At 50.5% G+C, this 26155-nt stretch overlaps 1 protein-coding gene across 3 annotated transcripts in view; it reads left to right on the top strand.

The window, feature by feature from the left end:
• Positions 1–26155, top strand: part of GALNT18 (polypeptide N-acetylgalactosaminyltransferase 18) — a 305995-nt gene that overhangs the window by 267109 nt on the left and 12731 nt on the right. For 2 of the 3 annotated variants that reach the window (XM_059708909.1, XM_059708907.1), the window contains 2 exons: positions 2855–2950; positions 25643–25807. In XM_059708909.1, the coding sequence (XP_059564892.1) occupies positions 2855–2950; positions 25643–25807 (261 nt within the window). The remainder of the gene's footprint in view (positions 1–2854; positions 2951–25642; positions 25808–26155) is intronic. The other variant, XM_059708908.1, reaches the window with a different exon arrangement.

Below are 26155 nucleotides of genomic sequence, written 5' to 3'. Positions count from 1 at the left end.
CAGCAGGTTGACCATGGAGCCCTCTTAATGCCACACCCAATTCTTAGGGCTGACGGAGGTTTCTGACCCCTGCATGCTCATCTGCCAGACACTGTTTAGAACCCTGCCAGCCTCCCTCCACTCCTGCCTCCTCCAGAGGCTGGGCTCTGACATGAGCAAAGATACACTTGCTTGTCAAGGAGCATAATGAACCCTCAGTAAGGGCAATAGGGTGAAGATGGGTGAGGCAAGATGCAGCCACAAGAACAAAAGGATTTGCTGGGGCTGAAATGCTCTTCCTGGTGATTATTTTTATTCTGAAGTGGAGAGGCCAAGTGTCTTTTCAGACGTAGAGTTTCTCATTCCTTTTTCCCTCCAGCCCATGCCTAAACTACCTTGCTCAGGTCAAATAAGCCCCTGGGACTGTCAGTTGGGCCAGTATCAAGTCTATATAAACCAGGCCATTAATCCACTAATCGGTCCCATTAATGACTCCTGCAGGCTGAAGGGCCTGTAGACCTGTTGTATGGGCCTGGGTTTCCCCTGGATCATTGAGCTCCCCTGGGAGACAGAGTGGCTCTGGATTAATTCCATCTCTGGTGCTGACAGTAGAGATGGAGCAGCACCTGGAAACAGACATGCCCAGCTTCTGAATGTGGGTTTTCCTACTTATTCGCTCCACAATATGCAAAACCTTAGACCGTTTCCTGGGGCATCTTTCACGGTCTCAGGATTGTCGCCATTTACCTGATGGAAAGACCTTGGACTTCAGAGACAGACAGACACCAGCTCTGCCACTTGTCCAACTATAATGCCATTCATTTAGAAATGCCATTTACTTGTACATTTCAGTCATTCATTCATTGCACATGTATTTACTGTCTACTGTGTACCAGAGCTGGCCGGTGGGAAGACTCCGGTCAGACAGGTGGAGGAGCTGGGGAAACATGGAGCCACAGCCTCACACACAGCCTGGGTTAGGAAGGCTCCCAGAGTGACAGAGAAGCTGAGAACCAAAGGAAGAAGAGGATTTAGTCAGGCGAAGAGAAGACCAAAGCAGGGCATCCACACAGTGGGAGTAGCATTGCAGACAGAGAGGTGAGGCAGAGCTTCTGACTGGTCCACACTTCCTTGTTTTGAGGATTAGGTGGGATAATGCATGTAGCACACAGCACGTAGATGCAGTCATAAAAATTGGTTTCCCAGGAGTTATGTTGCATTATCCAAGGCCACACAGCTGGAGCCAGGATTCCATCCCAGTCTGTCTCTCCAACTGTGTCAGCAGGCCACCTGCTAATGGGAGAGTGATGGCATAGCCAACGTGGACTTTATCAAGGGCATCACCCACCCCCTCACTCAGAGGTTGACTTTAAGATCCCAGGAAGAACAAGTCTGACATCAAGGGTCTCTGGACCTTTCTCTTTGTAGCGCATTTAGCAGGTCTTGCTAATGGTTCCAGTGCTGGGCTTCAGGTGTGACACCCCCCAGTCCCTGGGCTGCGGGAGAAGTCCAGAGTGTTTGCTATGCTCCTCCCGCACAGGCCAGCCAAGTTGTTGGTTTATCGTGAGGATCTGCTGCACAGACAGACACTCCTGGGGCCCTGCCTAGGGAGCTGGCACATGTCCATATTTCTTCAGAATCTCCAAACCACGAGTTTGAGATTGAGCTGCTGTCACCCAGTAAAGAAAGGAAGCTCAAGAGAAAATAATTTGACTCTGTTCCTTGTCCCTGTCGAGAACAGGGTATGCATAGACCACACATGCACCTCTGGTTCTGTCCTATTTCACATCCCTGACTCAGGGTCATTGAACTCCTGCCACAACCTGTCAGGACTACCAAAGCTCAGCCACTGCCTGCTGCTGGCCTTCCCCAATATGACCCACCTGTGGTCCATTGCCCTGGTCTCCCCCTGGATGTCGATGTCCAGCCTCCTGTTCTAAACAGACTGCTTTGGTTGCTGAGAAAAGCTATTTAAACTAGCTCAAGTTAAGGTGGGTAAAGATGCCACACACTCTCTTATGGACACAGGAGCTGAAGGACAGCTGGATGCGGGCACTCGATCTGGGAAGCCATGAAACCACAACAGTAGCAGGATGATCTGTCTCTAATTCTGTCTGCCTCATGCTTCATCTCCTCCTTGATCACAGCTGGATTTCTCTGCTTGCACATGGCCCAACAGATCCCCCACGCCCAGTCTAAGTGGCCTTATAATCCTAGTGGCCACCACATTTGTCCTGTTGATTGTCTTGTGCTTGTAGGTGAGGATAAGAGTGACCTCTCTTCTCCGGCTCCCACCTGGCCCTCTTCTCTCTTATTCACCTGCCAAATCCCCCACCGTGGAGAACTCTCATCAACTGGGCCTCCACTGGGGCCTGGTCAAATCACTGCTGGATATGCTGGGCAGTGAGGGCCTGGTCCCAGGTCCCCAAAACAGCTAGCATGTTGCCCACTTCCCCCAACCCTGAGGAGTAAAAACAGAGGCCTGTCCAGAGACCTCTGAAGGCCATGGTGCTCCTTTCGGGTAGATGGAGAGGAACAGCCTAGCACCCTCTTGAATGCGTACTTGCAGGTGGATCTTTTCTTTTTACCTAGACCACTCAGCTCCCCAGACACAGCTTGCTCTTTAACATGTGAATGCTTAATGTGAATGCTTGGACTTCTGGCCTCTGGCACTGTGAGACAAAGGGGCCGGTCTTAACCTCAGCACCTTTGTGCAAAGAAAAAGTGCTTGTTGGTTTCCATAGTATTCAAGGGGCTTTGGGCTAATTATGGAAATGGAGCCTGTGTCAGCGGAAAGCTTGTTTCTCCTGATTTAATGTATTTGTTTCTCTGTTCCTTTCTCTTTGGTTGTGGCCGCCCCTGCCCTGGTGTTCAGCTGCAGAACTCTCTGAAGACCGATTTGTGTCTCGATCAGGGTCCAGACACAGAGAATGTTCCCATCGTGTATATCTGCCACGGAATGACGCCCCAGGTGAGTGCTCTGAGAGCTCCCCACACTGCACCGGGGTGTGCACGTGTGTGTGGGGGGGGGGGAAGAATAGTTAAACTCTGTCTTGGGTATCCTGGGCCCTGAGACCTTGGGGCTTTTCATTAGGAGGTGTCCTGATGAGCAAAAAGGAAGAGTCGTGCCTGCCTTGCCTGGAAGGAGGCAGGGAGCAGATGCTGGGATGCCAGGGTCTTCTGTTATGGAGATTAAAGAAGGCGATACCTTTCTAGATGGTAGGCGATACCTTTCTAGATGGGCACCTGCCTCCCCTGGGAGAGATGGGTAAATCACAGCCCTGGTCCTGGCAGCCATGCCCTGCCCTAGCAGGAGGAAACCCAGGACTCCCCCAAACTCCTGGCACCTGAGAGTCCCTTCAGAGGGCCATTGCATAGCCTCCAGCTGTGTCCTTTAGTAGATCACAGCTGGGGCCAAAATGTATAGCCATGAGACCCCTTCTAGAACTTAGGACATTCTTCTGGTGGAGAGGGAAGAGCAGCTACCAGGAAAATAAGTTATCCCTGAAAAATTCCCCATTCATGGCTTCAGCTACCCAGAGAGGATGTCAAGGACACAGGCAAAAGAAATGGTTTATTCAACAAAGTGCAATGAACAATCATTGATGGAGAGCTCCATAGGCTAACTGTTCCTACTTGACATTTTCTAAGTTTACCTATCTTACTTCCAGCAGTGCACAATGATTTTAAAAAAGATATTTATAATAGAAGATATATATATATATTTGTATAATTACAAGTTAGTATTTAAAAGAGTTGTACCTTCCTAAATACACAACCAAAGGATATAATGATGTGTCAATCAATGTAATGTAGTGGGACTTCCCCACAATTGTCCATGGTTATCTCCACCATGGTTATGTTCTGTTTTGTTGTTCAGCTGCTGTGATATCACTGGTCAGTCCCAGGTCAGCATGTCACACTGTGCCCACACCACGCAATATGGCAGCTCATTCTTCATTATTACAATGGTGTGACATTTATAATGGGTGGCTATTTTTATGCAAACCTTATATCTATCAACATGTAACATAGCGTACAGAAACTCTCTTTCTGGCCTGCAGATGGTCACCTTCTCAGTATGTCCTCACATGGCAAGGAGAGAGAGAACGAGTGAGCCCTATCAGATCAGGGCTCTACCTTTATGACATCATTTAACTTTAACTTGAAGATTTGGAAAATTCTCAGCCTACCAATATTTCAAAAAAAAGAAGGAGGAGGAGGAGGAGGAGGAGAAGGAGGAGGAGGAAGAGGAGGAGGAGGAGGAGGAGGAGGAGGAGGAGGAGGAGGAGGAGGAGGAGGAGGAGGAGGAGAAAACTTATTCTGAAGAGAACACTGAAAGTATGACTGAACAACCATTTGATTAAGAGATCATGGGTGGGACTCATGGACTTAATCAGCCATTGCAGCAGCAGAAGCCAGAGATAGAGGTGAGGTTATATAAACAGAGACACTGCCAGTTTGAACTAGAGACAGTGAGACTGGATGAAGGAAGGCTGTTGGACTTGTTCGAGTCTTTAAGATGGGACCATGGAGCTGTTCAGTTGTGAGCAGGCACCATTCCTATTGTCACCTCACCTGTCTCTGGGCCTTTATTTTGTTTTACTCTCTTACTGAAATATAATTTCACTCTCAAGTGCAAAGTGTACAGCTCAATGAATCTCTACATTTGTAGACACTGTGCAGTCACCACCCAGATGAAGCTCATCTTCCCACTGGGCTTCCTCCTTCCTCCTCTTGGTCAGTACCTCCACCCAAAAGTAACAACGATTTTAATTTCCAGCATTGCTGATTCCTTGTAACTGGGCCTGTCTCCTTGTCGGCAAACAAGGAAGTTGGACTGGTCATCTCTGACAATCTGCTGACCTTGAATTCTTTCCTTCTGAACTTCACTTGGTCTGGGAATCTGTGAGTTTGTCCTATGCTTATGAGGAATATGGGGAGCTGCCTGCCCTTGATGCTTTGTAAATCAGCATCTTAATGTGAGCTATAGCAAGTCTCAAAGGCTTGGTCCCCCTCCCCCTTCCTCAAAGCCACAGCAGCCTCATGTAACTGGGCCTCACAGGGAACACTGGGTCCTATTGCCCTCTCCACCTGGCCCACAGCCGAGGTGCACAGCTGTCAGTGCCCAGAGGTAAGGAGGCTTAAAACCAACCTCAGATCAGACACACTTCCCAGGGAGGTACTGGGATTCTGCTGCAACAGGAATTTGTTGAGTCTGTCCTGCCTAGTGAGCTGGGAAAGCCAGAGGTCTGGGTCATCCTGGAGATGGGCTGTGTGTTCTGGCCAGAGTTCCTCCACCCACTGTATTATTTCCTAGAACATTTGTAGCAAAGGACCACAGACTGGGTGGCTTGAACAACAGAAATGTATTGTCTCACGGTGCCAGAGGCCAGAAGTCCAAGATCAAGGTGTCATTAGGGCCATGTCCCTCTAAAGCAGCGGTTCTCAACCTGTGGGTCGCGACCCCTTTGGGGGTCGAATGACCCTTTCACAGGGGTCGCCTAAGACCATCAGAAAACACATATAATTGCATATTGTTTTTGTGATTAATCACTATGCTTTAATTATGTTCAATATGTAACAATGAAAAGACATCCTGCATATCAGATATTTACATTACGATTCATAACAATAGCAAAAGTACAGTTATGAAGTAGCAACGAAAATAATTTTATGGTTGGGGGTCACCACAACATGAGGAACTGTATTAAAGGGTCGCGGCATTAGGAAGGTTGAGAACCACTGATCTAAAGGCACTAAGGGAAGTTTCTGTTCCACTCTCTGGGAGTTCCTTGGCTTGTGGCAGCATCACTCCAACTTCACATGGTGCTGTTCTCCTTGTGTGCATGTCTGTGTCCAAATTCCCCCCTTTCATAAGGATGCCAGTCACACTGATTAGGGGCTTACCCTATACCAGTATGACCTCGCCTTAACTAATGACATCTGCAACAACCCTGTTTCCAAATACAGTGGGGCCTTGACTTACGAGTTTAATTCGTTCCGAGACCGAGCTCGTTAACTCAAATTACTCTATCAACTCAATGCAAAAAATCGGCCGAGATACAGACAGCTGGTATCTCAAAAAACTCGTTAGTTGGGACACTCATAAGTCAAGGCCCCACTGTAAGATCACAGTTGAAGGTGGTGGGTTAGGACTTCCACATAGGAAATTTGGAGGTACACAGTTCAATGCACAGCACCCCAAGATGAGAAGAATGTGACTGGAAACCTGGCTTTTATGCCCTGGCTGAGAAGTGCTTCCTACGACCTCTCACAGAGCTCATCATGTGGCCATGCTTAACAGCAGAGAATGTGGGAAGTTATGGGTTCCTGCAGGCGCAAGAAGCCTGGTCTCTGCACATGACCTTAAGTATTTTCTAAATCAAGTCCACCTCTGACAAGTAAGAGTACACGATAATGGCATCTGGGGATGTGAACTGACCTGCCTGAGGTCACACCACCCAGTTCCTGGCAAAGACAGGACTAGGAAGGATGCCTATATTTTGACTTCCAGTTTCTCCTTCAGTTTTACTCATTGAATATATGATAGCTTGTCTTTCAGGAAATCCTCATATTTTAGAAAGTTTCATTTCCCCTGAAGAATAAATTGGTCTAGTGATAGGAATTTTTTTTTTAGAGCACCTTGTCACATGGCCCACCACAGGGCCCAAAGACATTAGGGACCTTGGGCTAGAAAGTGGGGCAGAGTTCTCATCTGTGTCTAAACCGTTTGAGAAATTCTGCTTAAATTTTGTTTAAAAAGTTCACTCTGATATCGTTGTGATATACCCAGATCTCAGGGAAGGCCCTGGGTAAGAGAAGGGCGTAACTCACCAAATTGGTGAGAGGAAGCTGATGAAAAGCATGCTAATTAGTTAATGAGTAAACGTAGCCATTTTATTTAAATTAGCAGCAAATTTCAAGCAGTCCCCAAAATAACTGAGAATATTAGTCCTAATTAATGTAATAGCTGGAAAATTTCTGCTGGGAAAAATATAATAATGGGGTCTCCCTACAGACTCTTATTCATAAATCAGTCACTCATTCACTCATTCATTCATTTGCTCATTCAAGAAACATACCCTGAGTATTCTTTTATGCCAAGAATTGTGACAAAGGCAGGTTTGCCCAGGCCCCTGGTCTGGAGAGGGAGGCAGGTCCTGAGATCATTAAAATTTGTACAGTGCAACCACTTGCAACATACTACCCCAAACCACCTTTTCAGCCCTTCAAAGGAGAGATTGTGGGACAAGACAGTGTCTGGGGACTCCTCTCCTTCTTTTTGCTGGAATATTCTGGTCTGTAAACGACTCAGGGAAAGAGACAGTGCTTTTCCTAGGGGAAGGTGAATTCTTGGCTGTAGAAGAAAGGAGATAAAAGGGACTTGAGTTCCTTGTAAAGTTTCTGGAATACGGACGCTGCCACGTTTCTGGTTTCTGCTTCAGGCAGTGCTTTTTGACTCAAGGGATAAAGATGAGAGCTGAGTTGAAAGAAGTATTCTGTTTTTACCCACGTTAGCTCAGGTAGTATGTTTAATAAAGGTAAGAAAAGTGTGGAATTGTAGATGGACTTTGGTACCTTTGCTTTGTGGAATTTTTTTTCTTTTCTTTTTCATTTGTTAAAGTTCTGAGAGAGAGAGAGAGAGAGAGAGAGAGAGAGAGAGAGAGAGAGATATGACTGAATGAACTTGCTTATTTCTTTGTCTGTATGCTACTTCTCTAGAAACTGCCATTCCCACGTGGGGTCATAATGCCGCCATCACCCCTCCCCTACTTGGCAATTATCCGGCAGCCGTGCATGGAACGTCAGAGGCCTCTCATGGGTTCTACTTGAACCTCCAGATCTTTCAAGTTACATCTCAGAGACAATTGAAAAGATTTTACTTTCTGGGCCAAGAATTTAAATCGCCAGCCCCTTTCTTGTAGCCTTTGGGAGCTTCCCCCCTTCCTGTGATTTTTATTTATAAACTAGAGGCCTGATGCAAGAAATTCATGCAAGAATAGGCTTTCATTCTCCTGGCTGCTTACACCAGCTTCCGTCCTGCTGCCAGCACCCAGGACCCAGGCTTCCCTCACAGAGGGAGGCCCTGCCACCCACCTCTGCAGGGTGATCATGGGGCGATGGCTGGGCCCCCGACCAATTACATCACACCCGCCTTGGTTGGCCTGGCACCAGTGGGTGTCATAGCGTGGTCCCAGATGGTCATCTGGATGGTCGTCCAGATGGTCATTCCATTGTTTGGCCATTCGGTCGATTTGCATATCATGCTTTTATTATATAGGATAAATTAGAGTATCTGTGAGGTTTTATAAAACCTCTCTGAATTTACTTCTTGGCTCTGATGGGATGAAACTGTGCCCTCCACAACTCCTTGTGTGGCGCTGTATTGCCCTGGTGCCTGCTGACGAAAGTTAGTGCAGGGCCCTGACTGGGATACAGTTTGAGGGGAGCCTCAACCAGCCCTGAAAATTTGGCTAGTGCCCTCCAAGCTTGTACTATTGGGGACTAATCCAGATAGAGTTACTTGGATCTCTTAATTTACTGGCCTCTTTATTTACTGGGCTATAGGCTCCCATCATTCCTAGGGGCCATCGTCCCCTCAGGATGCAGAGCGAGGGGTGCCTCTGGGTGATGCAGGGGTTGCCCAGCCCCAGCCCTGCTCTCTGCCCTCCCCCTGGGCAGCAGTCACTTAGCTCCTCCCGGTGGCATTTCCACTTTCACAGTGCAGACAGGGTGTCTGAGGGGCAGTTCTTACTCCAGAGGATCCAGGGCAGTGACAGTGCACTCACCAGCTCGGGGTCAGGCAAGGCTGGGACCTAACCCCATTCTGCCCATACCACACATGTGATTGGGGCAAGCGATTTAATCTCGCTAGTGGCCAGTATGTTTTAATCTGTGAACTCAGGCCAACAATATACACTTTACTGAATTATCGTGAGGGCTCTGCTGGTCTGAATGTAACAACTCTTAGCCCAGGGCCTAGAACACGATGATACGTGTTATTATGTCACACCTAAGGGCAGCCTCTCCGAGGGTGAGTAAGAGGGATGCTCAAGGCTGGGATGAATAAGGCTGACCACCTGCAGTCATGCCTCCCCCACCCTGACCCAGAACCCCCAGGGCTGAAGTGGCTCCCTTCCGCCTTACAGCCCTTTGAGGCGTCCATGGAGACCAGGTGCCTGCTGCGTCCTGCCTGCATCCCATGGCTCAGGAAATCACTCATATCTGTCCGCTCATCAGTAAATGACGAGTGAATGCATTGTTTCATTACCGAGGCCTGCAGTCTCGCTCCTTCCCTACAGCCCTGCCGACAGAACATGAACTAGCCTGTGCTGGGCGCCTGGAGGCTGCTTGGGTGCGAACCCCTTCTCTGCCTCATATTAGCTGTGTCACATGGGACAGGATACTTCATTTCTCTTGACCCTAAATACCTGCAATTTAAAACAAAATGTACTGCAGAGTAAATGTTACTTTTGGGTTACTAATATGCATCACATTCGTATAACATATATGTGTGTATATATAATTATTGAGCCTGTCGGTCTCCCTAGACACCTTACATATGTCAATTCATTTCATCTTCAAACCACATTGCCAGCTTATTCCCACTATAACGATGTCGGCTCAAAGACACAAAGGTGCACCCAAGTCCCCACTCATAACAGGTGGTGGCTGCAGACCTAGGTGCCTAGAACATGATGGATGGCAGGTGTGACTGTGTCACTGTCACACCCAAGAGCATCCTCTCCTGGGTGAAGGAGCTCGAGGCTGGAAAGGGCAGGCCGACCACCTGTGCTTTCTCTCCCAGCACTGCCTCCCGGAGATTCTGGCTACTTCCACAGGGCGTGGCCCAGGTGACCGTCACAGGGCTCCCTCTCCATCACTGACACCCACTGCACCTGCCTGTGGCCATCAGCCTGGGGCTGGTCCAGCTGTGAATGGGGTGAGCACCCAGGTAATTTCTCACCTGCTTTTGGAAAGCACCCCATTTCCATGTCCCTTTTGGAGGCTGCACACGGAGCAGAGCCAGTAGCCCCAGTGCATCACTCAGCATGGAGTGCAGGCGCCCAGGGAGGGAGTGGACGGATGTGTTGGGCACACAGATGTTGGTGCTGCCGTGGTAACCTCTTTCGCCGAGTGATGGTGAACTCCGGGCTGCTCCCCCAGCATCAGGGCTAAAAAAAACAGGAGCCGCCTCATTTGTTATTCATTCCACATGATATGTTCTTCATTCACTTCACGTCCAAACTCCGCAATTAGAGTGGTAAGCGGTGAGATTTGCCGGACTTTTATGAAGCTCCCACAGGCTGGGAAGAGGCTGTCGTTAGCAGCACCACAGTTGGCCAACACTGGGGAAGATGGCCCCGCTCACCACCCAGAGGGAGGCCGGGCCCTCCACCCACCATTCTTTGGAGAGCTTTGCTCTCAGGCCGCGGTGGACATGGGGACAGGACCCTGAGCCAGTGGCAGGGAGCTAAATTTAGATCTTGACTTAGCTCTGTTCTCTCTGATTACTTACTCCACCTCTCTGGGTTTCCACTTCCTAGTCGGGAAGATGGCCTGGACACTGAGACTTAAGTAAAGTGACACACCCACGCGTGCCTAGCACCAAGCCTGGCACAGCATTGGGCTCAGCGATGTTAGTTTCTTGTTCTAATGAGGGCAGTCTCTCACCCTTTTTTGAGACCTTGCTTGTCTACCGGAAGATAATAATACAACAGCTTACACTTATTTTCTTCCTGTTCCTAAGCATCTTTCTAAAGGCTTCGATGAATACTCTCAGCAGCCCTGGGAAGTGGCCACTGCTCTTACCCACGTGGACAGGGGAGAAAACTGGGCCTCGGGGCACTTAGGTAACTTGCTCAGGGCCACAAACTTACCAAGTGGGAGAACCTGTTTGCCTGATGGCAGAGCCCATGCTCAAAGCCATGGCTCCGGCTGCCTCCCTGGTGTCATTAATTCCGTGGCCTCTGCGCCCAAGACGTTCTCTGGACAGAGAGGGACAGTAAGCCGCGCAGTGGGGAAGTGATGAGGGCTGGGCCCCCAGGAGCGGTCAGAGCACGCTTGCTGGATGGACAAAGCCTGCAGCGAGAGATCGGGGGAGGGTGTAGCTGATTTAGCCAACCACCAGGCATGCTCTTCTTCTTAGGACCTAAAGGAAAGCTAAGTCTAATTTGCAGTCTTTTCTCTGAAAGATCTTATGGCAGGTCCCCGAGACTGGGCTGAAGGAGATTTGAAAAATACTACCCCATCGACACTGCCCTTCCCAGCCACCCTGGGCCAGGACACAGCACTGGCGGGTCAGCTCTCCCGTGATTCACGAGGGTGGTCTGCACGTGCCTCTTACCTTTGGGGATTCCCCTCCCAACCCCACCTCAGAGGAACTGGGGCAACCATCTCCCCATTGGAGGACGTCTGTCTCCACATTCCAGGGCCAGTGTATCAGACCCAAAGCCCCCCCTTCCCTCCCCTTCTTATCCTGCAGGTCTCAGCCCACTTCCATGGGCAGTCTCTGCTGACCCCTCATCAAGACGCTCTCACTTGCTGTTCTCAGATCTCTACACCTGTCTGATTCCTGTATCCCAGCTCTTGTATTGTATGTACAAATGTACCAGTAAGTGTACTCACAGTTGCCAGCACTGTAACAGCAGTGAGCCAGTGGCAGAGTATACGTTGTAAGCACTGTGTCTTAGGAGAGAGGCCTCTCTTGAATAGCGCAGGTACAGTGCCTGCCCCCACCAAGGCACCTCCTCTTTTATCTACTTGGAGCAGGAAGTGGGAAGGTTTCCCCAAAGTCTACGAGGAGGCTCCGCAGCACACAGCACAGCCCCTTGAGAAGAGGGCTGTGCTATTCACTGCCTCTTGCTGTTTCTTCCTAGGGAGTCAGTGACATGTAGGGTGGGGCAGTTCTTCATCGTGTGGGACTGTCCTACTCGCTGTGTTTAGCATCCCTGGACCCTGACCAGCTGTAGTGTCCATGTGGGACCCAGACATCCCCATGCATTTCCAAAGGTGCCCTGGAGTGGGTGGGACCACCCCTCGCTGAGAATGTGACAACGAAGGCACCTAAGAAACAGGATCTGGGATTTGGGAATGGCTAGTGGCCTGGAGTGGGAAGTCTGAATGGTATTTCTATCAGGGCCCCTTAAGGATGTGCTTGTTTATTTCAAGAGAGTTCCTAAGTAGATGTGTTCAGAATATATGATGGGCATAAATGGATTGTTAGATTTGATTTTCCCACCTAACTCCATTGTCACCACACTGCCTCTGCCCCGGCCGCTGAAATCTGTTTCTCGCTGCGCGTCAGTCCTGCCAGCATAGCACCTTATGGAGTCCTTGAGGTTAGCACTGTGTAAGACTGGAAATTTTAGCAGTGCTGGGCCCTCTAAATCAATCACCAGAACAGCTTTATTTCTTTTCTTGCTCAGAAATACACCATTAAATGCAGGAACACGTGTGGGAGGAGAGGTTGGCTCGGGTGAAGGACACACTTAAAAAGAAAATTTTATAACATTTTTTTTCTGCAGGAAAAAGGACATGCTGGTCTTAATTCTTGTAGAACTGGGCTACAGAACACATTTACGTCTCTGCAGTATCTTGAGCTCCTTGGAATATTCTGGGCTGTTCAGAAGTCATTGAATCACATTTGCTTGGGGCATTATAGATGCTTAATAAATGCGTGTTGGGTAAAGGACTGAGTAAATTCATGGAAAAGTAAAGCCTTTTAAGTGGTCACAAAATGGACTGAGCCCGTCTTCCCCATCTCAGTCCCTCCGGGGGCCCTAGGGTGGCAAGGTTCACCCATGATATGTGCAGTAGTTGTGGAATGTCTGGGAAGATGGGGTAGCAAGAGCACTTCCATCCAGGGAGGTGAGTGAGGAAGTAGGGTCAGTGGGTGTAGGCTCCTCTTCCCCAACTCTCCCCAGAGTTTACAATGAAGGGATAGAGAAAGGGGCTGACCATTGGGAGCGGTTCAGAGTTGATAGAAAGTGTGATCAGATTTGCTTTTCAAGGAGAGCAATCAGGAAGCATGTTTTGAAGCTGAGAGAAAGAACTCAGTAGCAAAGGAGGTCGGGGAGAGAATGAAACGACATTCTGGGGGTGGGAACCAGGGCAAGGACAGGAGAGGATGCAGTCCAAGCCCAGTGAGACGTTCTGCCTCTGAGGCCTGGGCGGGATGAGGGAGGTTCAGAGGAACTGGTTTCCAGGCTGCCTTGCAAGTAGAGCCTGAGGGATCTGTTATGTCTGAGGAGAGAAGCTTTAGAAACCCACTGAAGGGAATGGACGCAGAGGCTGTGCAGGCTGAAAGGTGGTGTGGAGGGGCCCAGACAAAGCTGAAGACCAGGAGTTTGTGGTGGGTCTGACTTGCCCAGTTTCATGATTTTCTTGGTGAGCGATCCAGGGAACGGTGTGGGGAAAGCCAACGAGGCTGCAGAGGTGAAATGTATAGGGTGTTGAACACAAAAAGAATAGGAATTGCAGACTTGATGGAGCTGGCAAGGGGGTAGTTGAAGGAATTTGGGTACAGCCCTTCTAGGGACATGGAAGTGCCAGAGGGAGGTGAAAGTGTGGGAGGAAAGGAAGAAAGGTTGTTATTCCAAAGGCCTTTGATGAGCAGGCATTTGGGAAGTAAGGGAGTGAGCAGGCAAGGTTCATAGGTAGTTGGGTGAAAGTAGGGAATGAAGGATGGAACTTCAGGGGCCCAGCAGTTCCAGGCACTGAGAGCTGGGGTCTGCAGGTGGGTGGCTACGGTGTCCCTCCCTGGCACAGAGGCCATGGTGCAGGTTAGGTCGTTCATTATCTGCCACCCTGAAGTATTGCCCAGTGGAATGCAGAGGACGCTCTGAGCCTGGCGCCAAAGACCTTGGTGGACGCACTGGGTGAGAAGAACAGAGTGGGCAGAGTGTGGTGGTGTCTGACCTCAGAGGCTTAAGGAGGAGGTATTTGTATACGGGGATGGAGGAGCTGAGGTGGAGTAGGGGTGCTGCATGGAGAGGAGTGTCAGCTCCAGTTTGTGTCCCCGGTGGCTGAGCCAGCAGATTCAAGGCACACAATAGTGGCAGTGTCCTCCAGGAAGAGCCATTTCGGCGGGGGCAGGAGGAGTCCCTTTTGGTGAGAAAGGGCTGTCCTTGAAAGAGACTGTGAGTTTGATAGGCAGTTTCAGAAGACTCAAGGGAAGGCTCGTGAGAGAGGGCAAGCAAGGGAAGATGAGCCAGGGGAAGAGCAAAGCCTATCAGGAGTTCAGAGAGGACGCGAGAGCCCCGTAAAGACAACAAAAATCAAATGTTATGTACACGCATAGGGCCCATGGGAACTGGGAGGTTGGGAGAAAAGAGGTGGCAGAATCCGGTTGGGGGAACCGCATCTCTGTACCATGGCCATTGCAATCACCCGCGCTTCCCAGCTTTTGTGCTCAGGACAAAGCAACCACTTCCAAAGCTCGTTTCGTCCTCATAACTGAACTGCTTCCCCATCGTGTCACACTGCATTCAGCCCAGGATCAGCAGGGCTCTGGAAGCTCTACTCTGCCAGGGGAAGGGAACAGAGTCCCTGCTGCCAAGGAGAAAAGAGGCTGGGTCACAGTGACTTTGAGAGGTCAGGGAGGCCTTCCTGGAGGAAGCGCTGCACCTAGACCTTAAAGGAATCACAGGATGTGTGGAGTAAAGGCAGCGTGGGAAGAGCTCCTCAGGAGTGGGGGCGCAGGGAGAAGGGGCGGGTCCTTTCTTTCTTTAGTAAGAAGCGAGGTGCTGTAGTAGTTGAGAGCTGGGTTTGGAGCCAGATGACCTGAGTTCAGTTCCCAGCTCTGCCACTTGCTACCCATTCATTTACATCTATCTAACTCTGTTTTCTCATCTAAAAAGGCAGATCATATTACCCCACTTTATTTAGGGTTATTTTGAGGATTAAATAAGTGTAGTTATAAAGCACTTAGCCTCCCTGGCATTTAGTTATAGCTCATTATGTGGGATATATTATCATTATTATAATTATTTATGCTATTTTCTTCAATCAGGAGGGGGGGAAAGGGAGTAGCAATTTGCTGAGCACCTACACCCTGTACCTTATATTTTACAAGCACACCTGTGAAATGAGCCACCTGCAACAGCACACGTTTGCTACACGCCGAGCTATCCCCAAAATTTAGTAAGTTACGACACATCCATTAATTTAGCTCAAGAGTCTATGCATCAGCAATCTGGGCTGGGCTGGGCTGGCCCTTCCCTCTGCCAGTCTCAGCTGGGATGGCTCAGGCATCGGTAGCCACTGCTGGTCAGCGCTGAGTGGCTTCCGGAGGCTGGCTGTCAGCCGCAATGAGGGAACTTCCTGGGCTTCACCACCCGACAGGCTCGCCCAGGCTGCTTCCCATGATGGTGTGAGCGGGGTTTCTAAGGGCAGCGAGAAAGGGCCAGTGCTACTGCGTGAGTGCTTTCCAGGTCTCTGCTGTGTCGCATTTGCTGTGGAAATGTTGCCATTGACCAAAGTAAGTCATATGGCCAAGCCCAGACTCAGAGGAGAGAAAGTAGATCCTTTGAAAGGAGGAACTACATTGCAAAGTGGTTTGCGTGCAAAGATGGGGAACTCTGGGGCCATTTTTATAATCTATCATAATGTCCTATTACATTCACGTTGTATTATTTCATTTACTCGCTCATTCATTCATTCATTCATTCACCCAAACGTATTTATTGAGCACCTACCTTGTGGTATGGCAAGAAAAGGAATCCCTAAAAAGAATGTCCTTTAGTTTTCTAACACTTTCTCTGTCACAGCGCAGCCATCTGGCATTGCTCTGAGTCCATGACATCCATAAAGACGTGAGCTGGACCCTTTTCTTGGGGAAGAGAGAGATGGAGCTAGAGGTGATCTGGAAACAGGCAAAAAAAATATTTACAAATTAAAATCAGGCACCAATATTTCATCCCCATGAAGTCTGTTTTTCTGGGCTAACTTCTCCCTGCTGGATCTTAACCTGCAGGATTATTACCAAGTTCTTTCCCCATCTTTCTGCTCACTGAGATTGCTGATGAGTCCAGAGCCCCATCAAGCTTATGTTAAAATCTCTGTTAAACACATACCCACACATGCACACACACACCCTGGGAACATTCTAAGCTCTTCTTTTTAAAAAAATGTTTTTATTGATTTTAGAGAGAGGGGAAGGGAGAGGATAGAGAGATAGAAACATTGCTGAAAGAGAAACATTGATCAACTGCCTCCAGCACTCCCCCTACTGGGGATTGAGCCTGAAACCCCAGCATGTTCCCTGACAGGGAATCGAACAGGTGATCTCTTGGTTCATGGGTTGATGCTCAACCACTGAGACACACCAGCCAGGCTAAGCTCTTCTTAATTCAGTGCAGAAAAACAGTTGTGATGTGCCAGCAAGACATTGAGCTCCCTCACTGCTCACAGGGTTAGCCCTGGCACAGACTGTGTCCTGGAGGTAAATATTAAGAATCTTGTGCAGCAGAGAGGATCTTGTTCTATCCAAGCTGTTAATCCTCAGGGCTCTCTGGAGGGTGGTGCCGAAAACACTGGTCCAAACCTTGGGCAGAGAGAAGTGTAGAGGAGTCTTGGAGTAAGAGGTATGAAACAGGTACCAAGGAGGGCCTTCTGAGCTGAAGTTCAGTGTCCCTGGTATAGCTTCTTAACACATTCATTTAATCAACCAATACATTATGAGGGTATGTATGCATGAAGCAGTGGGTTAGATAGTATATACAATAGTGAGCAAGATAAGCATGGTCCCTTCCCTCTGGAACTTGGAGCCTAGGGGGCAGTGACCAGTGTCAAAAGAACATACTAAGCTAACAGTAACCACCACTAAGTCTGTATGATTCCCTGACAGCCCTGTGAGGTAGGGACCATTACTGTCTCCTGCTTTTAAAGAAGAGAACATTGAGAGCATGAATGGCCAAGTAGCGGTCCCTAGTCACAGAGCAAATGACTGAGGGTGGGGACTTGAATTAGGCAATTTAGATCCAGAGTCAGTCTCTTGAATCAACCCCCTTCCCTCTGCCCCCACAAGGTCAAGTCCCTTTGGCATGCAGTTCCCAGTTCCCTCATACTTTTCCTTAAGAGCACGCATCCCATTCTGTGGTTCTATTTTGTGTATTATTTGGTGAGGGAGCATGCTAGATGGTCAGTCAGTTCAGGCTCCATTATGTTCCAGTAACAGACGACCTCAAAGTCCAAGTGGCTTATAACAACAAACACTTCTGAGTCAGGCGACGTGTCCAAGTGTTTCCCCGCCTTATCTTCCTCTTGCAGCGCCTTGTCAAAGCGGCCGACAGTCCCAAAGGCATGCTCATCGAAAGCACAGCTCGTTTGCCATGCTGTCAGCCTCCTGAGTTGTTGCAGGCAACAGTTTTTCCAGTGGTTTTGCCCCTACATAAAAGAGGTCACCACCTTTCCAGCGTTCAGAGTTAGTTCCTCATCACCCACATTCCAGCCCCAAAGTCAAAGCCCCCCAGTGTGAGGTTTGGCACCACTCCTCATCTAGAATCGATTTCTTCATCATTCCGCTTAGACTGATGATCCCTAAATCGCAGTGGCTTAAAACAAGTCAAGCTTATTTCTTGCTCATGCTTCATGCTCAGATGGCCCAGCTTCAGCACTGTGTCTCCTCTTTTTGGGGGACCAAAGGCGCAGCCCCCATCTGGGACACTGCCAGGCCAACTGTCGTTCACATGAGAGCTCTTAAAGCTTCTGATTGGAAACGACACCTGTCTCTCCCACTCACATATCATAGTGACAGACACGTGCCAAGTCTCACACCAGCGACGAGGGGATGTGGGACGTGCAATAGCTCAGTCGGGAGGGGAGCACAGAAGGGGCCTCCTGGGACAGGCAGCGGATCAATCGCCCAGATTAGTCAGGGCGCCTGCACTGACTGTCACATCGATGCAGGCTTCGCAGCCTGTTGTGTTTGGAAAAGGGGGATGTCAGAGCATGTTTTCCTCCGTGCACTCGATAGGCTCCGTCTTCGCTGTTTGTCAGGGAGTAGACCCAGCTGACGGCAGACAAGCAGGCAGCTCTGAAGGGCTTCGAGCAGCACCTTCCAACATCGGGGCCCAAAGGGGACCCAGCAGCAGACGGCAGGTGTTTGAGGTTTCTTGAAGATAAGTTCCAGATGAACCAGGAACTGAAATGAATGTGTCATTTCAGGGGAGGGGTTAACAACCAGAAGAACTGAAATAAATGTGGGCAGCTTATGCTAAAAACAAAGACGAAACCTGGGGCGAAGCCTTTTGTAGACGCAAAGGGAGGGTTGGCTGGTGCAGGCAGGAGGGCGTCAGCTCCAGCTGCCTCAGCATGAAAGCTCATGGACCTTATCCAGCTGGACATGGCTGAGCTGCAGAGTGGCCTCATCTCGTCTCTCTTGATTTCATATTAGAAATTCCTGGGAAGAGAGAGCCTTGGCCTCTTATAGCTCCACTCTCACCAGTGGGTGTCTAGAGTCACAGAACACAGACTATTTGGGGCCCACCCTTGGTCAGAGCCATCCTCGGAGGGGATGGGTGTTGTTAAACATCGAAGGCCAAGTGCAATGACCTCACAGCTGCCTGCCCCAGTCCCTGGTTGGCACCCTCTCATCTTGTCCGACAGCAGCACCCATCGGTGCACACCTTCTTCCCCGTGACGAGGCCAGTTCTCAGTGGCTGGGCCCCGACCCACCACCTTGGCCATCACTGGGATTGGGCCTCCTCTGCGACCTCCCTTGGCGGCACATGTCTCTCTGGAGTAGCCGTGGCTTGGCAGAGGGCTCTGCTGGAGAGAGCTACAAAGACAAGCACCTGTGTCCGGCAGCCAGGCTAATCTTTCGGAGAGCAGGCCAAGAGCAGGAGGAAGGGGGGTGGGGGGGGAGCAGATGCTGCTGCAGAGCCTAGATGAGGGCTAAGGCCCAGGGTGGGGCAGTTGGGAAGCACTGCCCCCTAGAGAGAGACACAGGAGGCTGCAGGAAAACAGGGCTCAGCCAGTGATCCCAGGCCAGGGCCCTTGCTCTTATCCTGAACCACGTTACCTCCCCATAACGAGCTTTCTCTGCAGTCCTCATCCTCTCCGCTCATACCCTAATGCTGGCTAAGGTTTACTACTCACCTTCTCCCCGGGGCTTTCCAAGGCGGTGTGAACCCCCAGCCTCACTAGCTTTCACCCCCTGAAGAAAGCACACTGGTATGTGCGTGAGTGAGGTGTTTCCTTATCTTGTAAACAAAAGCTAGACACTTTCAGAGGCCCTTAAACGAAAGTTAGACTTTCCAAGACCCTTTGACTCAAAAGACTCTGAGGGCCTCTCAGATGTGCTGATGAGAGGAGGGACAGTCACAACTGAAGTCACAGCTCCTGCTTCCAGAGGGTGCTGTCCAAACTCTTCACATCACCCCCACACCCCATCTTTCCACCCCCATAGTCTGCTCTAAGCCTGGCCCTGAGGCTGGTCCCTCACCCTCTGCAGGACTGTCTCCCACCACGCCGAGAGCTCCTCCAGGGAGGGCATGTCTGGCTCCTCTCTGCACCCCAATGTCCAGCTCAGGCTGCACCCTGGAGGGCACAAGGAGTGTTTGCTGAATTAAAGTGGATCCACCACTGAGCATGGGCTGAGTGCCAGTTATAAACCTCTCTCCCAAGCCTGGTGCTTAGCCTGTCTATTCCCCCACCAGGGAAATGGGCTCATGGGGGTGGGAGGTGGAGCGGAGCGGAGCCCTGAGCTAGGGCCTGGTTCCACCTTTCTGCTCCTTCATAGTTACAGCAAGCAGAAGGTTTAGCAATGTTTCCAGTCCCCTGTATCCAACTGGTTCTGTGGTTAGTGAACATGGATCGTTTGGGAAATAACGCCCCTTCATTCCTGATTTAGCATCAGTGCCCTGTGGCCCTCAGCATGATAGCTAACCTCTGTGTCCAGGGGTCAGTGACCAGAAACCAAGCCCCTAAATCAGCCCGCCCTGACTGCAGGGAGCCAGCAGTAGCTCATTCTTGGTAAAGAGGACGAAGAGCCCATTGCTAGCACATAATATGGGTGTCACAGCCACCACACTAATGAAATGTAATAAGCAAGGCTGTGCTTCCCGCCCCCCCCCCCATGCCCTCTGTCACTGTGCCCTCACCCTGCCTGCTATTTCCGTGATTCCTTATCCACAGGCCTCCTGGCCAGTCATACCTGGGACCAGGCCCAATCACCCCGCTGAACCCTCTCCGCTGGGTCTTCTCTGCCCTCCTGTGAGCACCCCTGTCCCTGCTGCCTTGTGCTTGCCCTGCAGCTCCTGTGGCCAGGCTAGGAGCTGTCAGTATATCAGTCCTCACTGCTCCTTACAGACCAGGAAACCAAGGCCCAGCGTGGCTCCCAGCCGGGAAGTGAGGGTGGAGACCCACCTGACTCGGAAGCCCACCTTCTCTACTCCAGCAGGCCACCTTGCTCCTGGACCAGCGGTTCTCAGGTGTTCCCCTCCGTCAGACTTACCTGGAGGGCCTGTTAAAGCACAGATCCCTGGACTCTCAGAGTTTCTGATTCAGTAGGTCTGTGTTGATGGGTGCACAATGTACATTCCTAACAAGTCCCCAGGTGATACAGGCCACATTTGAGAACCATTCTCCTAACCTGTTGGTGCTTCCCAACCTGTTGGCCACTCTCATCAGAGCCATAAAAATAAGTAGGGGATCCAGCTGTCCCCCCACAGTGAGAGGGAGGCTTGGAACCGGGGGGTCCTACGTGCTGTCTCTACATTTCTCCCTAGGCTCCTCTAAGTCTCCTTCACACGGCTAGTTTCCACCTCCACTGCGTAACTGTGAAAAGCGCTGCTCTAAAACATGAGGCCTTCACCAGGAGGGAGCCTTAAGGCTTAGTAAACCGTGGTTAGCTTATGCTCCACCAACGGAGTTTGTAAACACTCAGATGAATGGCTTTAACTTCCTGTTTCCAACTTCCACTCCCTTGCATTCTCCAGTGGCAGAGTCAGGCACTGAGGTGATGTTTGATACATGTGAGGGGAGATTCCTGTGCAAGGCCATACCTCAGTCTCTGCCAGAAGCAGGAGGGATGCTGAGGAACCTCAGCCCTGGGGGTCTGCCTGGCTTGGCTCTGAGGCCCCAAGGGCAGAAGTGTGCATTGAAGTTGGGGCTGGGGAGCCCACTGTGGGCTACTGGCTGGCTGTCCTGCTTGGCTATTAGTCATCACTTCTGCCCCCAGCCTGAGCGAGAGGAAAATGCCTCTGGATGTTTGTTCTTTCACCTTGCCTGTGGCTTCTCTCTTTCTCTTGTGAGCAACAGAATGAAAGGCAGAGCTGGGTTTGTAGGCCTGCCAAGCGGGATGGACTGTGTGGAGAAGGCGCTGAATCAATCATTTACAGTGGAGGGGGAGCTGTGGGGTTGGGGACGTGGTTTTCCTGCCCAGGGGTCTGTAAAATATCCACAGGCAGGGTAACACCCGCCCTCCGCCTCTGACGTGAGTTACAGGAAGGATGCTACTCTTAGCACTTCGTACCGCCTTGTGTTATGGGCCTTTTAGTCCAAGTCCCCTCTGGCCCACTGCTGCTCCCTCAGCACAGGCCCCCTCATGGCTCAAAGGGATCTCAGTGAAGCTTCCAAGCCAGCCTCCAGCCTCTTTTGCTCCAGCCTGCCGGGCGAGACCGGGAGTGACCCGAGGGAGGGAAGCGAGTGAGGTGAGAGGTCACGCGTGGCTCTGGAGTCGCACGGCCTCGTTTGAATCTCTGCTGTTGTCCTCCGCCTGTGCCGCACTGGACAGGTTCCTTAGTTCCGCTGTGCCTCAGTGTCCTCATCTACAGGGTGCGGGTAACAGTAGCACCCATCTCCTGGAGGTACTCTTAGGATTCCCCGGGATAAAGCACATAAATTGTGTTATGTCTGACTCATAGTAGGAGCTAAATGTTTCTGCTTTTATTGTTAGCAGTGTAAGGCAGGGCTCTCTAGCTCAGCACTACTGACATTTCAGACTCGGTAACTCTTGGCGTGAGGGCCGATCTGTGCATTGTAGGATGCTCTGCAGCAGCCCTGGCCTCCACCCACTCGATGCCAGTAGCAGCCACCACCCCCCCACCCCCCACCAGGACAGTCAAAAATGTCTCCAGGCATTGTCAGATTCCCCTGATGGGCAAAACTGCCCCTGTTGACAGCCACAGTTCTGAATCGTTTCTTCCCGGCACCTTCCAGGCTCCGAAAACACAGCAGCGCCTGCTGGGCCTGTGGAGGCTAATGTGGGGCATCTGCACTGAACTGTTCCCCTCTTTTATGTGAGGTTCAGTCCACCGCTGGCTGGGCGCCTGAGGCGTCCCGGTGACGCCCTGAGCGAATCCTCTGCCGAGTCTCCCTGTGATCCGCCTGTTTTCCGGTTGCACCACTGGGGATGCACTTCATTGTTGGTTTTTTAAATAACAGCTGTCTGTTTCTGTTATGATTTTCCCAGACGCTGGAGCAATAAGCAGCTCTGATGACAGCCGTGCCGGTAGTAAGTGCACGCGTCTCTCAGGCATCTCCCCCAAGCACTGCAGAGCCGCTAAGTGGGTAGAACTGATTTCAGCTATTGCCTGGGCGGCCGCTGTGTCTGTGGAGCCTGCCCTGGAGACCAGAGCTGGGCCCGAAGGACAGGGGTGGAGGAGAGGGGGGTAGTGACTGGCTCCCTGGCTGTCCTTGCCTTGCTCCTGAGCCTCAGGAAACCTGGGTCCTGGCACGCCAGCTGATTCAGAGCTACACTCTGCCCTGAGAGAGCACGGTGCATTCAATCCAAGGAGAGAAATAGCTGTGCATCTTTGGCAGGAAGCCCATGCGGCAGGCTGAACACCACCCTCCCCCCCCACACACACACACACTTTTGCATATCCAGGGAAGGCTCTGGAGGTGCTGAGTTTTCATTTCTGTTCTCGTGGTAGCAAGAGTCAGGGTAGGCGAGTGGAAGAAGAAGGGACGATTCTTATATTAGTGTGATTAGGGCTGTTATTTCCTGATATGTTAGTTTCCCCACCTTGGCTGTTGATCTTCCAGGACAGGAGGGGTCATAGCTCTCTCGCCTCATTTCTCAGAACCACGTTAGAGGTTGTTTGTTGTTGGATGGATGGGTGGATGACTGGGTAAGATGCTTAACTGCATTTGTTTAATTGCCCAAATCTTATCAGTTATCAAATTCTCCCTCAACTCCAATCCCCTGGAGGGCGCAGCAGGTCATCAACTTTGCTTGATGGGCAACTGGAAACCCAGGCCCCACAGGGATGGTGTCAGGATGCTCAGGCGGAGCCCACTTCTTACCCAATTTAGGTGCTGAATCGTCTCCCTGGCCTCAGTGTTCTGGTCCCGTTTCCACATGAAGCCGGGCATTCTGCCCTTGGCCTCTGCTCAGAACTTGGTCACCCTGGCCCCTCGCCGCTGCTATGGGAAGAATCAGTAAACTTTAGTAGTTTCCCCATCTATGTCTATGGACTCGCCAAGCCTGATAACTTGTAAGATTACCTTGGAGAGCAGATCCTTCCTGTACTAAGGTCTTCCTTCTATCCCTCCAGACGTACTCTCCACCCGTCTCCTCCCCCTCTGAGAGCCGACTTTACGGAGTGTTTAGGTGGGCTCCCTGTGTTCTCCGGCTTCCAGATGAGTTCTGCCAGTGGGCAGGCCCAGCAGAAGAATGGAAAGAGGATGGGAGGGTAAAGTCAGGGTATTTATTCACCACCACTCACCGTTACCCCCAAACCTTCCTTCCTGAATCTTCTCTCAAGTCAACCTTCTCTACATAACTTTTCTCTTCTAGGTTCTGGTAACTTCTCTCTCCTCTCCTCCGTTTGGGCCTAGGAGTGATAACAGCTCCATGTTACCATCCTCAGGGAACTACACTATCCCTGTGGTGCCCTTGCACCCACCCACACCACTGAGAACTGTGCCTTCATTACATTATATCCGTGGCAGTTCCTCTGTTGAGTGTACCATCTGTTCCTGCTGGAACCTTGATTTATACCCTGGCCCGAGCTTCTTCTTAGGTCTGAAGTGACCCTGCCTGTCTCTCCACCCCCTCCCTGGACTTCCAGGCACCAGGAAAGTGTGGTCCTGAAGAACCTCCCCTTACTTTCCCTCCTTACATGCACTGCCCGCCTCGCCCCATGGTCCCTTTCATTCCCTGCACTCAGGTTTTAAAAATCTATTAACCACCTCCTTTAACTAAAGCAAGAACTACTTCATTTTGCCATTGGGAATGAGTCAAAAATGTTTACCAGTGAGAATTTTGAATAGATCACGATAATAAGAGGGCCCACCCTGAATTCTAACCTAAAGCAAAGAAATGTGGTATCTGGATTTGCCCAGAGGTCTAACCATAGGTGGGGTGTCAATTCCTTTAGGAGTGTGAAGAAAGGGGCTCACAGAGCCTGTGACTGCCCACTTAGAGCCCTTGTTGTGAGCCACTGCTGGGGGAAGGCCAGGACTCATGTCCTTTCTTCTCTACCAGGGTCAGCAAATGACAGAGCACGGGACAGCCCTGTTTTTGTAAGGAAAGCATCACCGGAATGCAGCCACTGGTTCCTGTGTTACCTGTGGCTGTGTCCATGCTTCAATGGCAGCATTGGGTTGACGGGGATGGCAGGGCCCTCTGTGCAGAAACAGTTAACACAGCAGTGATTCTGGCCCTTATAAGGCTGGCCCTTGACTGGCGTCCGAGAACTTAGATTTCAGGAGGGTTCCCACCATTCCCACTCCGCTACGAGTAGCTCATGGTGTCTACACTGGTTGTTTAAACCGTATGGTTTATGCTAAATACCTGCTTTCCTTCTGGAAGCCTGGAACTTTCTTACATACCAGGCAGAGGCTGCCTATGTGAAGAGCCCCCCAAAAAGCCCCTGGGGGCTTGGTCTGTAAGAGCACTTCACGCGGGCTGTCTCAGCTCTGAGCGGGGGGGGGGGGGGGGGGGGATTCTGTGCATCCTGTGTGACCTCTGGGAGAGGACCTTGGAAGCTTGGACCTGGTTTCCCCAGACTTCACCCCATGTGCCCTTTCCCTTCGCTGATTTGATCTGTATCCTTCCACTGTGATAAATCGTAGCCGTGAGTACAGCCATGTGCTGAGTCCTGTGAGTCAGTGAATCACTGAACCTGGGGCTGGTCTTGGGGACCTCTCCATACTCCTGCAAAGCCAGAAATATTTGCCATCTGGCCCTTTAAGAAAAAGTTTGCCAACCCCTGCTGTGCACAGTCCTAGGATGGATGGAAGCTCACTGTTGTATATCTCCTATCCCCCAGACTCCAAACCCCCTAATAGTGTCCAGGTTTCCTGCTCTCTAACTACTGGCCACGCACAGTATCTTGCATAAAGTATTTATGGAGGGAGAAGTCAGCAAGCCTGTAAATAATGGATTTAAGAAGTGCTTTTTTAAACGGTGGGTGGTGAAATCAGTTTAAAAGGTTTGACCAATGCTTTTCAATGGAAGAATAGAATAGAAAGCATTTGCATTTAGGGAGGCTAAGTTTCATTTCTTGAAAAGTTTGTTTCAATTGTACATGTGGACCAGATGCTGTGCTGGATCGCAATGTAAAAGGGAGTCGTCTAGTCAATTGTAATAAAACATATGAAGGTCATTGGATTATAATCCCTTCGCCAGATGCTTGGGGAGACACCCTGCTAACCCTCCCCATCTCTTTGGTCGTCAGCATGTAACCTCCTTCTCCCCCACCCCCAGAACGTGTACTACACCAGCAGTCAGCAGATCCATGTGGGCGTCCTGAGCCCCACAGTTGACGACGATGACAACCGGTGCCTGGTGGACGTCAACAGCCGGCCGCGGCTCATCGAGTGCAGTTACGCCAAAGCCAAGAGGATGAAGCTTCACTGGCAGTTCTCTCAGGTAACAGCCCAGCAGGAGGCAGAGCAAAGGGAATGGGGAGGGGCCCAGGGGCCAGGAAGGGTCTGGGAGGAGAGGGACACTGGCTAGAGGGAGGTGTGACTCCAGGCAACTCTTGGGATTTATTGAGCACTTACTATATGCCAGGGGTTTCACATACTTCAGTTCATTGGGTTGTTATTATTAGATTGTCATTGTTGCTGTTTTATTATCATTTTATTTAAGTTTTCGATGTAAGGAAGCAGGCTCAGAGTTGGGAGTCACCTGTACAAAGTCACATAGTAAGAGTAGGGCTGGGATTTAAACTTGGGTTTCTCTGGCTTTAAACCCTCGAATTTCTTCTACACAAGC

The sequence above is a fragment of the Myotis daubentonii genome, chromosome 9 (genome assembly GCF_963259705.1).
Source record: "Myotis daubentonii chromosome 9, mMyoDau2.1, whole genome shotgun sequence".
Classification (NCBI taxonomy): domain Eukaryota; kingdom Metazoa; phylum Chordata; class Mammalia; order Chiroptera; family Vespertilionidae; genus Myotis; species Myotis daubentonii.
The sequence above is the reverse complement of the archived record's forward strand: the minus strand, read 5'-3'. Positions and strand labels throughout refer to the sequence as shown.